This window comes from Amaranthus tricolor, chromosome 3 (genome assembly GCF_026212465.1).
Source record: "Amaranthus tricolor cultivar Red isolate AtriRed21 chromosome 3, ASM2621246v1, whole genome shotgun sequence".
Taxonomy (NCBI): Eukaryota; Viridiplantae; Streptophyta; class Magnoliopsida; order Caryophyllales; family Amaranthaceae; genus Amaranthus; species Amaranthus tricolor.
In genome coordinates, this window is record NC_080049.1 from 2,834,380 (window position 1) to 2,852,036 (window position 17,657).

The 17,657-nt window shown below is 36.2% G+C and overlaps 4 protein-coding genes across 4 annotated transcripts; all 4 read right to left on the reverse strand.

Moving 5' to 3' along the window:
• Positions 1-3,310: 3,310 nt before the first annotated feature.
• LOC130808122 (uncharacterized) lies at positions 3,311-5,802 on the reverse strand. The gene has a single exon (XM_057673579.1). It carries the CDS (start codon positions 4,260-4,262, stop codon positions 3,468-3,470), a length of 795 nt encoding a protein of 264 aa, XP_057529562.1. The 5' UTR covers positions 4,263-5,802; the 3' UTR covers positions 3,311-3,467.
• A 2,863-nt stretch (positions 5,803-8,665) lies between these two features.
• On the reverse strand, positions 8,666-9,509 carry LOC130808239 (uncharacterized). The gene has a single exon (XM_057673720.1). The coding sequence runs from the start codon at positions 9,458-9,460 to the stop codon at positions 8,666-8,668; it is 795 nt and encodes a 264-aa protein (XP_057529703.1). The 5' UTR covers positions 9,461-9,509.
• A 1,798-nt stretch (positions 9,510-11,307) lies between these two features.
• Positions 11,308-11,754, reverse strand: LOC130808240 (uncharacterized). The gene has a single exon (XM_057673721.1). The coding sequence runs from the start codon at positions 11,752-11,754 to the stop codon at positions 11,308-11,310; it is 447 nt and encodes a 148-aa protein (XP_057529704.1).
• A 2,654-nt stretch (positions 11,755-14,408) lies between these two features.
• Positions 14,409-15,309, reverse strand: LOC130808123 (uncharacterized). Its single transcript, XM_057673580.1, has one exon. It carries the CDS (start codon positions 15,263-15,265, stop codon positions 14,471-14,473), a length of 795 nt encoding a protein of 264 aa, XP_057529563.1. The 5' UTR covers positions 15,266-15,309; the 3' UTR covers positions 14,409-14,470.
• Positions 15,310-17,657: the final 2,348 nt, after the last annotated feature.

Below are 17,657 nucleotides of genomic sequence, written 5' to 3' on the forward strand. Positions count from 1 at the left end.
AATCATAATGTAACACCCCGGCCCCTCGGACCGCTGGTGACTACTCATGGAGACTGTAGACTGGCCCCACAAACCAACACAAGTCTTTCCAGCGCACTTTGGCCTCACTCGTGCGCATCCGGGAACACTTTCCAGGAGGTCACCCATCCTAAGATTGCTCCCCACCAAGCACGCTTAACTGTGGAGTTCTTAGCAAATGGGCTTCCTAGAAAAGAAGATGCACCTTGTTGATATGAGTAGTCTATCAATCCTTTTTCAAGCTAAATCTGGGGTATTACACTCACCCCCACTTAAGAATACAACGTCCTCGTTGGACCGTAACTTCAGAATCTTTTCCCCCGCTAGGTGCACTAAACACTATCAGCCACGGTTGCAGGGTTGCTCTGATACCATTTGTTACCCTGCAACCGTGGCTGATAGTGTTTAGTGCACCTAGCGGGGGAAAAGATTCTGAAGTTACGGTCCAACGAGGACGTTGTATTCTTAAGTGGGGGTGAGTGTAATACCCCAGATTTAGCTTGAAAAAGGATTGATAGACTACTCATATCAATAAGGTGCATCTTCTTTTCTAGGGATCCCATTTGCTAAGAACTCCACAGTTAAGCGTGCTTGGTGGGGAGCAATCTTAGGATGGGTGACCTCCTGGAAAGTGTTCCCGGATGCGCACGAGTGAGGCCAAAGTATGCTGGAAAGACTTGTGTTGGTTTGTGGGGCCAGTCTACAGTCTCCATGAGTAGTCACCAGCGGTCCGAGGGGCCGGGGTGTTACACATAACCACCGAGAGCCCACTAGTAATCATAATCCACCCATCCATCATTCGTATATGATACCCCAATTTCTCCACCCTCCCCAAAGAGATTAAATTTTTTTCTTAAATTAGGTTCATACTTTAGCTGACCTAAAGTTATTACTTGGCCGTTGTGAACCATAATCTCCACCTCTCCGACCCCTGGAACTTGCATTTCTTCTCCATTGGGTAAAGTCACCTTTTTATCTTCACATCTCTTTAAAGATGAAAAACTTTCCCTCCTCCCACATAGGGGATTCAACCCAAATCAAAAATCCATTCATCCTTCACTGACTCTTGTATAAGAAGAAGGTCATCACCTTCATCATGCGCTGTAGCAACAATTTCCTTCTCTTTAGCCTACTTTTACTCTTTTATGTCCTCATTTGCTTTTGGACAAGTATATTAAATATGGCCAATTTTCTTGTAATAGTAACATTTTACCCTCAGAATTATTTTTGCCATCTTTCTTCTTGTTGTTGTATGCCTTAGCCACCATTAAGCCCGTATGATATGTATCACTCGATTCTTGCATCATGAGTCTTTCAGCTTCTTGAAGACAAGCGATGGTTGCATCCAAAGCTAGCTTCGTTTTTCCCACCAATAAAGAAGTAAACACAATACTAATACTTCTTTGGTAAAGACACCATAAAGAGAATAGTTTTGTCTTCATCCTTGAGCTTTTCAATACTTTGTGCTACATTTTAGTTGTCGCCCAAAATATTTTTCTCGTAGCATGCGATCTGCATAGATGATCATCCAATTGATCAACAATTGGGTGAGACTTTGAGGGAAAATTGAAAGATCGAGTTAAGGCCTTCTTGATGTAGTTAGTTTATATTAGAGCAAATACTCTTCCAAGGGAGATTCTAACTACAAAGAATAAGAAAGATTACAAAATGTAAAGAAAATCAAATAAATACACCAAGAATTGAAATGTGGGAAAATCCTAATATCAAATTGATATTAGACTATAAAACCCACCCAATGAATGAAGACAATTCTATTGATTAGTTCTTGATTACATACACTAATTAATTCTAACAATGGAAAAATGAAAAACTATAAAGATTACAAAACTAAATTAAAAACCCCTAATTTTAGTCAAGAACCCTAATTCGTAACTCTCTCTATCTAAATCAATCTCCCTTACATGAGGATTACACTGTGTTTCTCTCTCAATTTCTTACAAATGATGTTTACATGAGTATTTTTAAGGCTATGAAGTGATGGACAACAACTAGTAGGGATGGTTATGGGGCGGGTTTGGAGCGGGTCTGGCCAGATTCGGACCTGAACCCTTTTATTTTTTATAGATTCAGACCCGGATCCGGACCCTAAGGGTCTAAAATTTTCAGACCCAGACCCAGATTCTCTGGATTTGACGGGCCTAAGGTTCTTGATGGGTCCTTAATGGGTCTTAAACAAAGTCTCTTTGATTGTCAAAATTGAACCTTTTGCGAATCTTTTTGTATTTTTGTAAGCAACATATTATAGTATTACAAATACTTGTTTGAGTCCATGAAATTCAAAAACAAAATAATTACTAAAAAGTAAAAAAAAATATTTAATTGTATAGGGTTCGAGTCTGGGTCTAAGGGGGCGGATCTAGAGTCCGGGTCTGCACCTTGAGACCCGGACCCAGACCCGTCAAATATATTCTGGATCCAAATCCGACCCGAATCCGATAGGTCTCAAAAAATAAGACTCAAACACTTAAAAAAGGAGCGGAAAAAAAGGGCGGATCCAACAGGATCCTGAACCAATGACCATCCCTAACAACAAGTAGACGAACTCTCGCTCAAAACAGAATACACAGCAGCTCCCGCAAATTTGCTCGACTCGGTCGAGCCAACTCGCTTGTGTTGGTCGAGCGACCAACAGCAGGTCGAGCCATAGGGCTCGTGATGGTCGTGCAAGATATCACAACATTCTGACCTTGTTACCACTTCATATCACAACAGTTTAAAGGCAAAGAACTATGAGATTCAAGTTCTAGTTTGGTTATTTTCTCATCCTTTCATACCATGTTTACACTGAATCATGTGGTGAAGATAATATTATGCTTCACAATTTTTAATCATGATCCAAAAAGGGAAAAAATTGATTCCTTATTTCTTGAATGCAGTACTTAATGATTTGCCAACGATGCTCACGCGTAGCATTCAAAATTCTATTTCTTTTTGCCATTCAATGGTTTCCTACAAGAGATTTGAATGGAATATAATTTGGAACTTGCATACAAGATCCTGCAATGTAGGTATGTGCTTCACTGTAGGAGACCACATCATATTCAGGCATGTATGCATTTCATTACTTTTTTTCTGGTGCATATGCAAAAATATGGAATCTTAACAGCTATTCAACCCTGATTTCACATCATAATATGCATATTTTCACATGGATTGATACTGCAGTGGCTCCCACCTGGGTTGGGATTTGGCCATTTGGGAAGGTCAAACTAACAAAGAGGCTGTGTTTGTTTGACCCTTGGTAGCAAATGTCATGTACAACTTCAACAATAATTTCTTAGTGAAATATATTAAAACTAATAGAGAAATTCAGGGGATATATTAAACTATGAACTGAAAAGACAAAAATTTGTGAAAAATGTATATTCATTTATAAAGAATTATCATTTACATATCAAAAAATTGTATAGTATAAGTGACTTTCTGATCTAGTTGCTGACAACATTCAGAAGTGTTGCTCTGGTCTTAACTAGATTCCTAAACAAACATTCAAGACCTTCGTCGATTTCTTGAATTTCTGACTCTAATTTAACCAACTGTGACATATCGACAATCGATTTCTTTTTTTGGGAGATCATCAACTCTAGTGTAGCATCAACTGCATCAAATTCACTGCTAGATGCTGATGTTTCCTTCTCAACTCTTTGGCCGTGGACTAATTTTGAGAACGACCAGCTGCTTTTTTGTGATCCGCCAATGTAAGACAACAAGGAAATGAAGGTATCAGATGTAATTGCTTGCACATCTTTCAACATCCCATCAATGGGATTTGTGTCATTAGTTTTTTCAACTTGTTTCATTTCTTTCAAGCACTTCTTGATCATCTTCTTCACTGTTTTTCGGGTTTTTAAGTATTCATTGACTTCATTTGTAATGTTAAGTTCACCACTGGATCTTCTCCTTAAGGCTGATTGTATTTCTTGGATCCGTTCCTTTGATTGAGCCAAGACATCCCGAGATGTAGCACTAATGTCTAGGAGCCTTAGAGATCCATCCAATACCTTCTCAACCCAACTGTCATATGGAGTGTTCTGTTTAACAGGCAGTTGAAGAAACTCATCAACACACATGTATAAATCTTTAAGGCCCGAAAGTTTGTTGGTCAGTGATGAAGTAGAGGCGGTTTCAGATGATCTTAATCTGCACAATTTCTGATCGAGTTGATCAGCAATTGGGTGAGATTTTGAAGGAAAACTGTTTGATCGAGTGTGGTAAGACGCCATTTTAAAGTTTTTTAAGGTTTTCTAAAGGCAAAGAATGAAGAGATATACAAATTTTGGTTTGATGCTTTGTTCATCCTTCTCTACCTCATATATATATGAAGTTAGGCAAGACAAAAGGAATCTTTGTAAGTGGGGAATAATATGATGTCAGTTTATTATATGAAGGTATTTCTTGTGCTTGTTCAACTTTGTCTCTTCTTAACCAATTTACCAACTAATACAATTATTATATATATTAGTTTAATTTAAAATAAATCCTTTCTGATGCTGTTTTTCTGTGTTTTTTAACTCCCAACTTAACAGCTAATGTGTTTTCTGCATCCCCCTATCCCAATGAAAATGAACATGTGGTGATTTTTATTGTTAGTGTCAAATATTGCTGCCAAATACTGTACCATGATCCAAAAAATGTGCAATACACGAGTGACACTGTCGAGTTTTGTTCTCTTGTATGAGTTTTAGCAGCCTTGCAGGAATACTACTACTCAGTACATGGAAATTGATGTACATGAGTGGTTAAAGTTATATGAAAGGGAGTGCTTATTATCCCAGAAAACAGGCAAGATGTCGCATGCATGGACTTTACTTCTGAGCGTTCAGACAAATTTTCCGGAGACCCTACAAACTGATAAAATCCCTACGGACTAAACAGTTTCAGAGTCATGGTGAATGCAATTTCAGTATTTATACAAATTTTCTGGAGGCCCTACAAACCGATAAAAGGAAGATAGACTAGTAGTTTTAGTTTGGATCGATGATTGTATTTTTATCCTGAATGTCAAATGATGGGTGAATTGTTATGGTCCTCTGACTAAGTCAGCAGATGATGATGCAGACCTGCTGCTGCTCATGTGCATGCTGCTGCTAAAGTGTCACCTGTTATCAATTATGTGGTAAATAATTGGATAGGGCTGGGACTACCGATGTTTCTTAACAAAATGGCCAATTGAACAATCATGCTACACAACTAAATATGAATGCTCACCAATCCCTGAATTTGCGGCAGATCAAGGACCACTCTAACTGCAACATTTTGTAAAAAATCCGCGCCTTCGAACTGAATCCGAGCCTTCAAACTGACTTGGGTGTGTTCTGACAAAGTTTGTGTGAAGCAGGAAAATTTTCTCATGAAGAGCCTATCTCGTTGAAGGACTGTTACAAATGAAGGATAGAGTAGTGCAAATGTGCAATGCAAAATGATCCTATCTAAATGATACACATGAATGGAAACGACAGAATATGATATTGAAAGAAAAGAACGTGTAGCCAATTGTATATTTAAGTCTTCTACCTACATAATTTCAGACAATTTGTTGTAACTGTTAGTAAATTAATAAAGGAATCTGATTTGAATTGAATATAAAATTCAATACGCTCTCACATGATCCAATAAACTAGGCAAAGGCAAGGATAGAAGACCTAATATCATATATTTTTTAGATTTTATAACATGTTTTTGCTTTTTTTTTTTTATAGCAACTTCAGTTCAAATTTTGTTAACGCCCAACTTGTAGCTAATGTGTTTGTTAATTAAGCACCTCTTATTTATGTGATGTTTGCTACCAAGGATAAAGATTGCATACATTTGATCCCCTCAAACCCCGTTCTAAGTGGGAGTCACTTAATTGCATTGGGGTAATGTGAAGTATTGTACTTTGTAGCAAGATCCAAAAAACACGCTATACTTATCTCTTGAATTATGTTAAGCAAGAATGCTCATTTTCCAACGATGCACATGAGTTGTATCGAGATTCAAAAATTTGAATATTTAAATCCTATTTATGTAGGCAATTGCTTGATTAGAGGAGACCATCTATATTCACACATTCATGGACTGTGCTTGTACAAAAATTTCCAGAGTTCCTACAGACATATGGAATCATGACAGCCAACAACGCGTTATATACTCATTGTAAGTAATTCCATGTTTAACCCATTTGCAGTAAATTTTTTGTTATGTAGTAAATATATCTTGATTATGCTTATTAAGAGGAAATATTAACTTTTATTTTTGTCTAGGAGAAATTTATCATATAAGATGGTATGATAATGAATTCATAGAAGAATAAATAATAACTCAATTGAGCAAAACTGTATTTTCATTTGTGTATCATTATCTTCACATCAAAATTTTGTACATGAGTAATTGTCTGTTTTTTCTAATTACTAAGGACATTGAGAAGGGTTCCTCTGGTTTTAACCAGATGCCTAGATAAGCATTCCAAGACTAGATCAATTTCTTGAACATCAGATTCTAGTTTAACCAACTGTGACATATCGACAATCGTTTTCTTTTTCTGGGAGATCATCAACTCTAGAGTAGCATCAACGCGATCAAAATCACTAATAGATGCTGCTGTTTCCTTCTCAACTCTTTGGCTGCGGACTATTTTTGAGAACGACCAGCTGCTTTTCTGTGATCCGCCAAGGTAAGACAACAATGAAATGAAGGTATCAGATGTAATTGCTTGCACATCTTTCAACATCCCATCAATGGAATTTTCCTCATTAGTTTTTTCGACTTGTTTCATTTCTTTCAAGCACTTCTTGATCATCTTCTTGACTGTTTTTCGGGTTTTCAAGTATTCAGCGACTTCATTTGTAATGTTAAGTTCACCACTAGATCTTCTCCTTAGGGCTGATTGTATTTCTTGGATCCGTTCCTTTGATTGAGCCAAGACATCCCGAGATGTAGCACAAATGTCTAAAAGCCTTAGAGATCCATCCAATACCTTCTCGACCCATCTGTCATATAGAGTCTTCTGATGAACGGGCAGTTGAAGAAACTCGTCAAAACACATGTATAAATCTTTAAGTCCCAAAAGTTTGTAGGTCAGCAATGATGTGGAGGCAGTTTCAGATGATCGTAATCTGCACAATTGCTGATCGAGTTGATCAGCAATTGGGTGGGATTTCGAAGGAAAACTGTTTGATCGAGTGTGGTAAGATGCCATTTTTAGGTGTTCTTTAGTTTGCTAAAGACAAAGAAATATGTATACAAGTTCTGGTTTGATGGCTTGTTCATCTTTCTCCGCCTCATTTATATATATGAAGTTAGGCAAGACAGAAGGAATCTTTTCTAAGTGGGGAATATTTTGATTTTAGTTTTATATATCAAGGTATTTCTAATGGTTGTTCAAAATTGTCTCTTCATAGCCAATTTTCCAATTAATATAATGATTATATATTTGATTTAGTTTAAATTATGTATTATAACAGATTCTGTGTGATGCTGTTTTTCTGTGTTTTTGAATTCTCAACATAACAGCTAATGTGGTTTGTGTATTCTCTTATTCCAATGAAAGTGATAATGTGGTGAACTTTATTGTTACTGTCATATTCTGCTGCAAATTAATGTATCATGATCCAAAAAATGGGGTACACACAACCGGCATTGTCGAGTTCTTTTCTTTAGTATGGCATATTGCCGGAGTACTACTACGTGGTACTTGGGAAACGATGCACACGAGTGGTGGAAGTTATTTTAAATGGAGAACATATTTATATGTTCCAACTCCTAAAAGACGTGTTTTTAGCTCGAAACAGAACTGGTGCAGCTCGAGCCTATGCTTCTACTGTTGTTTCGTCACAAAATGGTAAGCCTAACACAACTAAATATCAATGCTTCACCAATGCTTGGGTTCAGTGCAGTTCAAATGGCCACTATATTTACATCAGTTAGTAGAAATCCCAGCTTTCTAACTGGTTGCGCGCAGGTGAGTTTGATTCTTCTTGTTCTTTGATTGTGAGATATAAAGCATGTTACGGTTGATTATCAATTTGGCAAAAAATTTTTGTTAGGTGCGACAATGAGACTGAATTCTATTGTATGCAAGTTTTGTTAGAAGTGATAACGAAACATCTAAATTTTCATATTCAATATATCCCGCTCATAGAAGCTATGATTAGGATATGGAGAGGTAGAAGACGGCAGACCATAGAACCCTGTTGATCAAAATCCCAAGTAAGCTCTACCCTGTGTACTCAAAGATTTGCCAACGATGCACACGATTCGCATTCAAATTATTCTTTTTGCCACTCAAAAGCTTACTACAAGATCCTACAATGTAGCTAAATGCTTGGTTGTAGGAGACCACATAATATTCAGGCATACATGCACTTCATAATATATTCTTTAAATCTTAAGGAAATATGTTTATATATTAGTTATTTCATTTCTTAAGGAATTTTTTTTTTCTAATTTCTTAGTGAAAAATTAGAAAACAGGTAAATTCTCAAAAGACAAAATAGAAATTTACTTTACTTTGTTGGTTTTTCAGTTAACATTACTGAATGAGAAGCAATGAACTTGAACAACACAAATTAGAGAAAAATAATGAATATTCATTTCTATAGATTTTTCATTTACATATCAAAAATCTGCACTGTAGTGACTTTCTGATCTAATTACTAACAACATTCAGAAGTGTTGCTCTGGTCTTAACTAGATTCCTAAACAAACATTCAAGACCTTTGTCGATTTCTTGAATTTCTGACTCTAATTTAACCAACTGTGACATATCGACAATCGATTTCTTTTTTTGGGAGATCATCAACTCAAGTGTAGCATCAACGGCATCAAATTCACTGATAGATGCTGATGTTTCCTTCTCAACTCTTTGGCCGCGGACTAATTTTGAGAACGACCAGCTGCTTTTTTGTGATCCGCCAATGTAAGACAACAATGAAATGAAGGTATCAGCTGTAATTGCTTGCACATCAATCAACATCCCATCAATGGGATTTGCCTCATTAGTTTTTTCAACTTGTTTCATTTCTTTCAAGCACTTCTTGATCATCTTCTTCACTGTTTTTCGGGTTTTCAAGTATTCAGCAACTTCATTTGTAATGTTAAGTTCACCACTGGATCTTCTCCTTAAGGCTGATTGTATTTCTTGGATCCGTTCCTTTGACTGAGCGAAGACATCCCGAGATGTAGCACAAATTTCTAGGAGGCTTAGAGATCCATCCAATACCTTCTCAACCCAACTGTCATATGGAGTGTTCTGTTTAACGGGCAGTTGAAGAAACTCATCAACACACATGTATAAATCTTTAAGGCCTGTAAGTTTATCGGTCAGTGATGAAGTGGAGGCGGTTTCAGATGACCTTAGTCTGCACAATTGCTGATCGAGTTCATCAGCAATTGGGTGGGATTTTGAAGGAAAACTGTTTGATCGAGTGTGGTAAGACGCCATTTTTAAAATTTTTTGAATTTTTTTAAAGGCAAAGAATGATTTATATATATACAAGTTTTGGTTTGATGCCTTGTTCATCCTTCTCTGCCTCATTTATATATATGAAGTTAGGAAAGACAGAAGGAATCTTTCGTAAGTGGGGAATAATATGATGTCAGTTTTTTATATCAAGGTATATCTTGTGCTTGCTCAACATTGTCTCTTCTTAACCAATTTACCAACTAATACAATTATTATATATTTTATATTAGCTTAATTTAAAATAAATCCTTTCTGATGCTGTTTTTCTGTGTTTTGGAACTCCCAACTTAACAGCTAATGTGTTTTCTGCATCCCCTCATCCCAATGAAAATGATCATGTGGTGAATTGTTGGTTTGGTTTCAGGTTCTGCAACTAATTACTATATCATGGCCCAAAAAATGCGCTATGCACAAGTGGCATTCTCGAATTCTTTTTGTCTAATAGGACATATTGCAGGAGTACTGCTACTCGGTACTGCGTAAATCATGCACACAAGTGGTGAAACTTAAAAAAGGAAAGGGATTCAAGAACTTCATTGTGCCTATTACTGAGACTGTTGCTTCTATTGATTCTGCTACTAATACAACTACAGTTGACTCTAAGTTTTCTGCTGCTACTTCTTATACTAGGTGAGTCGAGGCATGCAAGAAGAACTTCATCAACAATATTGAATGGTTTTGTGGCGCTTCATCTGGTGAATGTCCACAATGCGTTCTTGTATGATGATCGTAGTTTGTCTTGTTCTATTTCTCCTTATTGTCAAGGACCAACTCAACCAAAAGCTTAAGCTGATGGTTGAGCCCTAGGATATGTTATATACTCTAACACTTATGTAGTGAAAATAACATTTGGCTTCACAATTCGGAACCATGAACCGAAAAAGGTGCTATACACGAGTAAAAAACTGGATTCTTATTTGTTGAATGAAGTACACAATGATTTGCCAAAGATGCACACGATTTGAATTCAAATTCTGATTATTTTTCCCTCTTAAGTGCTTCCTACAAGAGTTTTGAAGGGAATATAATCTAAAAATTTGATTACAACTTACAAGATCCTAAAATGTAGGTAAGTGCTTAACTGTAGGAGACCACATTACATTCAACAGCTTCTGCTAACATATGGAATCTTAAGGAAGATGTATTTATATATTACTACACATGGTTTCACATGGAAAGATATTAAAAGTTGTATTTTCTTAATTATTTCTTAATTATTTTTTAGTGAATTATATTAAAAGTTGTATTTTCTTAATTATTTCTTGATTATTTCTTAGTCAAATAGATGAAAAGTTGTATTCTGTTAATTTTCTCTTTTCTTAAAGAAGATATATTTTTTCTTATTTCTTAGTAGAAAATGATAAAACAGGTAAATTCTGAAAAGATTAATACTCAAGATAAGTCAAAGGATTAATATTCATTTCTATAGAATTATCATTTACATATCAAAAATTTGTAGTATAGTTGACTTTCTGATCTAGCTACTAACAATATTCAGTAGAGTTGCTCTAGTCTTAACCAGATTCCTAAACAAACATTCCAGAACTTGATCAATTTCTTGAATTTCCGACTCTAATTTAACCAACTGTGACATATCGACAATTGATTTCTTTTTCTGGGAGATCATCAACTCTAGTATAGCATCAACTGCATCGAATTCACTTATTGATGCTGTTGTTTCCTTCTCAGCTCTTTGGCCGCGGACTAATTTTGAGAATGACCAGTTGCTTTTCTGTGTTCCGCCAATGTAAGACAACAATGAATTCAAGGTATCAGCTGTAATTGCTTGCACATCTTTCAACATGCCATTAATGGAATTTGCCTCGTTAGTTTTTTTCAGCTTGTTTCATTTCTTTCAAGCACTTCTTGATCATCTTCTTGACTGTTTTTCGGGTTTTCAAGTATTCGGTGACTTCATTTGTAATGTTAAGTTCACCACTGCACCTTCTCCTTAAGGCTGATTGTATGTCCTGGATCCGTTCCTTTGACTGTGCCAAGACATCCCGTGATGTAGCACAAATGTCTAGAAGCCTTAGAGATCCATCCAATACCTTCTCAACCCAACTGTCATATAGCGTGTTCTGATTAACTGGTAGTTGAAGAAAGTCATCAACACACCTGTATATATCTTTAAGGCCTGTAAGTTTGTCGGTCAGTGATGAAGTGGAGGCGGTTTCAGATGACCTTAATCTGCACAATTGCTGATCGAGTTCATCAACAATTGGGTGGGATTTTGAAGGAAAACTGTTTGATCGTGTGTGGTAAGATGCCATTTTAAAGTTTTTCAAAAAGTTTTCTAAAGGCAAAGAATGATATATAAATATACAAGCTTTGGTTTGATGCCTTGTTCATCCTTTTCTGCCCCATTTATATATATGAAGTTAGGAAAGACAGAAGGAATCTTTTGTAAGTGGGGAATAATATGATGTCAGTTTATTATATCAAGGTATATCTTGTGCTTGCTCAAAATTGTCTCTTCTTAACCAATTAACCAACTAATACAATTATTTCATATATTAGTTTAATTTAAAAAAGGATACTTTCTGATGCTGTTTTTCTGTGTTTTGGAACTCCCAACTTAACAGCTAATGTGTATTCTACATCCTCTTATCCCAATGAAAATGATCATGTGGTGAACTTAATTGTTTACTGTTATATTCTGTACCTAAGTATTGTATCATGATCCAAATAATGTGCTACACACAAGTCGCATTGTCGAGTTCTTTTCTCTATGGAGGAGTACTTATACTTGGTACTTGGCAATTGAAGCACACGAGCGATGAGAGCTTTAGAAAATCGAGAATTTTTTTAAAAGGATAGTGCTTGACTGTAGCCAACAACGTAATGATCACGCATTCATGGACTTTATTTGAACGGGTTCAGACAGATTGATAAGTTCAAAATTTCAGCAAGAAATTCGAGCCTATTAGAACTCAGATGGGAAGATAGACTTGTCATTTGTGTATTTAGCTCGACGCATACTTGGTGCTTCATGTGTCACCTGCTGACTGCTGTGTATTATGTGGGAAATGATTTGGATGTGGCTGGGACTTGTGTTGTTTCTTCACAAAATGGCAAGCCTAACATAACCCTGGGTTTTTTGCAGATCAAAGGGCCTGTTGAATTACAACCTCTAATAAGATTCCTAGCTTTTAACTGATTGCATGTGAGTTTGATTCTTCTACGACTTGGGACTTATAAAGCGTGTTATGGTTGATCGTCAATTTGGTCAAAAAAATATGAGGAGTGATAACTAGACTGAATTCTATCGTTTGCGATTGTTTTGTTTTTCAATCTTCATGTGTTGGTTCCCACAACAAAATCATCAAATTGGAACTTGGGAGAAAATACAAACAGATTTTTAGTGTTGTTCGTGCTCTTAGATTCCAAGCAAAATGTGTTTGACAACTGTTTATTTGATCAATTTAACACGTTCTTTTGAGCATATGATAAGTCCTCTGTCTTATGATTATATTCATACTTTGATATTGAGCACATAGTGAATAAGCAAAAGGAGACAAATTTGATAGTAGGAGTCGGAAGTGTTTGACGACAAACAGATGCTGCTCGTGCCCATGCAGCTGCTATTGTGTCATCTGTTATGGTTTTCTGTCTATATGTTACTGCTTCACCAATTCCTCTAAATCTGCTTCTATGTATTCTGCTAACTCCAAGCTGTTAACTACTCTGCTGCTACTACTTCCCATACTAAGTGGTACTACTACTACTAACCCTATGATGGGTCGAGTTTGCAGGAACAATTTTCGTCAACAAAGTTGAAAGGTATTGTGCCGCATACAGTAGTAACGACGAGTTTTCTCCAGCTTCAAATGCCTCGTACATTTCTCATCTACAGCTCATTTTGTTAGTTCTGAAAAAATTTGTGTGGAACTGGAAAATTTTCTCGCGAAGAGTCTACGTCCTCGAATGACTGTTACAAATGAAGGATGGAGTAGTGCGAATGTGCAATGCAAAAAGAAAAGTAGAAGATTTTGCTCTTCCTTCCAAGTCTTTTTATATATGTAAGTAAAGAACACATAAGAAACCTTAAAATAAGTAACATAGTTGCATTTTTTTTTTATCAACCTTTGATGGGTTTTGTTTAATACTGTCTCTTCCTACAAAATGACCCTCAAATTATACAACAAAAAAATGTCAAATCTTGTTCCCTGCCTATTGATCAAGATCCTAAGTAAACGATACACACGAGTGGAAATGGCAGTTTTCTAGTCCATCAAGCTGTATATATAAGCCTTCTACTTACATAACTTCAGACAGTTGTTAATAAATAACAAAAGAATCCGATTTGAACTGAATATAAAACTGAATTCTCTCTTATACGTTCCAATGAACTAGGCAAGTGCCAGACTGTAGGAGACTTGAGAGGTTATTTTTAGCAGACAGTAGGAATATTTGGAGGGTGTAACAGATGTATCTTTCAGATTTTAGTGCAATACTTTAATGTAGCTCACACGGACGATCAGTTGTTTATATAACTATTTTTTGCTGTATCTCTTAAATCATCTTAAGTATAATTTTCCAACGATGCACTCGAGTTGTAACAAACTTTCGAATATTTAACTGAGTAATTGCCTGCATGATCCTACAATCTAGGAAAATGCTTGACTGTAGAAGACCATCTAATATCAACACGTTCATGCGCTTTGCTTCAACACGAATTTTTCAGAGTTCCTGCAGACAAACAGAATCTTGACAGCCAACAATGCGTTATAGAGTCATTGTAAGTAATTCCATGTTTAACCCATTTTCTGTAACCTTTATTTTTCTTATTTTCTTTTATATTTTCTAATATATTTTTTCTCGAGTATTTTAACTGCTGAGACATAATTATATGGCAAATATTTTTTACTGTATGAATTCATAGAAGAATAAACATGAAGGCAAATTATGGAAAAAATGTGTTTTCATTTGTGTATAACTAATATTGACATTTTCTATACATAAGTAAGCTTTATATACTGTTTTTTTCTAATTACTAAAAACATTAAGAAGTGTTGCTCTGGTCTTAACCAGATTTCTAAACAAACATTGAAGAACTTCGTCGATTTCTTGAAGTTCCGACTCTAATTTAACTAATTTTGACCTATCAACAATTGATTTCTTTTTTTGGGAGATGACCATTTCTAGTGTAGCATCAACGGCATCAAATTCACTGATTGATGCTGCGGTTTCCTTCTCAACTCTTTGGCCGCGGACTAATTTTGAGAACGACCAGTTGCTTTTTTGTGATCCGCCAATGTAAGACAACAATGATTCAAAGGTCTCAACTGTAGTTTCTTGCACATCTTTCAGCATGCCATCAACGGGATTTTCCTCGTTAATTTTGTCAACTTGTTTCATTTCTTTTAAGCACTTCTTGATCATCTTCTTGACTGTTTTTCGGGTTTTCAAGTATTCGGTGACTTCATTTGTAATGTTAAGTTCACCACTGGACCTTCTCCTTAAGGCTGATTGTATGTCCTGGATCCGTTCCTTTGACTGGGCCAAGACATCCCGAGATGTAGCACAAATATCTAGAAGCCTTAAAGATCCATCCAATACCTTCTCGACCCATCTGTCATATAGGGTGTTCTGATTAATGGGCAGTTGAAGAAACTCATCAACACACATGTATAAATCTTTAAGGCCTCTAAGTTTATCGGTCAGTGATGAAGTGGAGGCGGTTTCAGATGACCTTAATCTGCACAGTTGCTGATCGAGTTGATCAGCAATTGGGTGGGATTTTGAAGGAAAACTGTTTGATCGAATGTGGTAAGACGCCATTTTAAATTTTTTCGAAGTTTGTTAAAGGCAAAGAATGATAAATATACAAGCTTTGGTTTGATGCCTTGTTCATCCTTCTCTGCCCCATTTATATATGAAATTAGGAAAGACAGAAGGAATCTTTTCTAAGTGGGATTATAACATGATTTTAGTTTATTATATGAAGGTATTTCTTGTGCTTGTTCAACATTGTCTCTTCTTAGCCAATTTACCAACTAATACAATTATAATATATATTAGTTTATTTGAAATAGATTCTTTATGATGCTGTTTTTCTGTGTTTTTAAACTTCCAACTTAACAGCTAATGTGTTTTCTGCATCCCCGTATCCCAATGAAAATGATCATGTGGTGAGCTTAATTGTTTACTGTCATATTCTGCTCCTAAGTATTGTATCATGATCCAAATAATGCGCTATACACAAGTGGCATTGTCGAGTTCTTTTCTTTATGGAGGAGTACTTATACTTGGTACTTTGCAAATGAAGCACACAAGCGATGAAAGCTTTATGAAATCAAGAATTTATTTAAAAGGATAGTGCTTGACTGTAGCCAACAATGTAATGATCGCGCATTCATGGACTTTATTTCAACGGGTTCAGACAGATTGATAAGTCCAAAATTTCAGCAAGACATTCGAGCCTATCAGAACTCAGATGGGAAGATAGACTTAGCATATGTGTATTTAGCTTGTCGCATACTTGGTGCTGCATGTGTCACCTGGTGACTGCTGTGTATTATGTGGGAAATCATTTGGATGTGGCTGGGACTTGTGTTGTTTCTTCGCAAAATGGGAAGCCTAACATAACCCTGGCTTAAGTGCAGATCAAAGGGCCTGTCGAATTACAACCTCTAATAAGATTCGTAGACTTCTAACTGATCGCCTGTGAGTTTGATTCTTCTTCAATTGGGAGCTATAAAGCATGTTATGGTTGACCGTCAATTTGGTGAAAAGAATGTTAGGAGTGATAGCTAGACTGAATTCTATAGGACGCGATTTTTCTTTGGGCAATGCCATTGTTTTTCAATCTTCATGTGGTTGTATCTCACAACAAAATGATCAAGTTGGGACTTTGGAGAAAACACACAGATTTTTAATGCTGTCCATGCTCTAAAATTCCAAGCAAATTTGTGGGCTGTTCCTACATCCTTTTTATTTATGCTTTTATTGAGTCTGCTATTATGTTTGATGCTTCTATTGACTCTGATTCTTCTTTACACATGCCATACCGATAGCGCGTTCATGGGCTGTTCAGACAAAGTTTCTGGACCCCCTACAAACAAATAGAATCCCTGCAGGCAACAGTTTCAGCCTTCAGGGTCATTGTGAAAGCAAGCTTCTGAATATTTACATATTGTTCAGTCCAAACACTCCGGTATATATCACATTCTAGACCAAATTTAATCAGAAGGGAAGATATACTTGTGTATTTAGGTGGTCGGTTGAGCGCTATGGTTATTTGTCTAAATCAGAAAACGACATCATAACAGCAGCTGCTCGTGCCCATGTTGCTGAGGTTGTGTCATCTGCTATGGTTTCTGTCTATATATTACTGCTTCACCAATTCTTCTTAATCTGCTTCTATGTCTGCTAACTCCTAGCTGTTAACTCTACTTTTGCTGCCACTACTTCCCATACAAAGTGGTATCATGACGCATACAGTTGTAACGAAGAGTCCATCTCCTGCTCACTATGTTAGTTCTTGTGACAAACTTTCTCAAATTACAAAATGGCGCATTTTGTCTCTTCTTACAGAATGACCCTCAAATTAAATACTAATACAAAAAATGTCATATCTTGTTTCCTGCCTGATGATCAAGATCCTAAGTAAACGATATACACGAGTGGAAATGGAAGTTTTCCAGTCCATCAAGCTGTATATATAAGCCTTCTACTTACATAACTTCAGACAGTTGTTAATAAAACAACAAAAGAATCCGATTTGAACTGACTATAAAACTGAATTCGCTCTTACCCGATCCAATGAATAAGGCAGTGCCAGACTGTAGGAGAATTGGGAGGTTATTTCTACCAGACAGGAGGAATATTGGGAGGCTGTAACAGATATAATTTTTCAGATTTTAGTTCAATACTTTAATGTAGCTCACACGGACGATCAGTTGTTTATATAACTATTGTTTGATGTATTTCTTTAATGATTTTATGTAAGCGTGCCCAATAATTTCCAATGAAATTTAGAATATTTAACTGAGAATTTGCCTGTATGATCCTACAATGTAGGCATATGCTTGACTGTAGGAGACCATCTAATATCAACGCGTTCATGCACTTTGCCTCTACCAAAATATACGGAGTTCCTATAGACAAACGGAATCATGACAGCCAACAATGCGTTAGAGTCAATGTAAGTAATTCCATTCCATGTTTAACC

Excerpts from the sequence above, each read along its gene's own strand:
- LOC130808123 (XM_057673580.1), bottom strand. The coding sequence starts at position 15,265 with ATGGCGTCTTACCACATTCGATCAAACAGTTTTCCTTCAAAATCCCAC.
- LOC130808240 (XM_057673721.1), bottom strand. The coding sequence starts at position 11,754 with ATGGCATCTTACCACACACGATCAAACAGTTTTCCTTCAAAATCCCAC.
- LOC130808122 (XM_057673579.1), bottom strand. The coding sequence starts at position 4,262 with ATGGCGTCTTACCACACTCGATCAAACAGTTTTCCTTCAAAATCTCAC.
- LOC130808239 (XM_057673720.1), bottom strand. The coding sequence starts at position 9,460 with ATGGCGTCTTACCACACTCGATCAAACAGTTTTCCTTCAAAATCCCAC.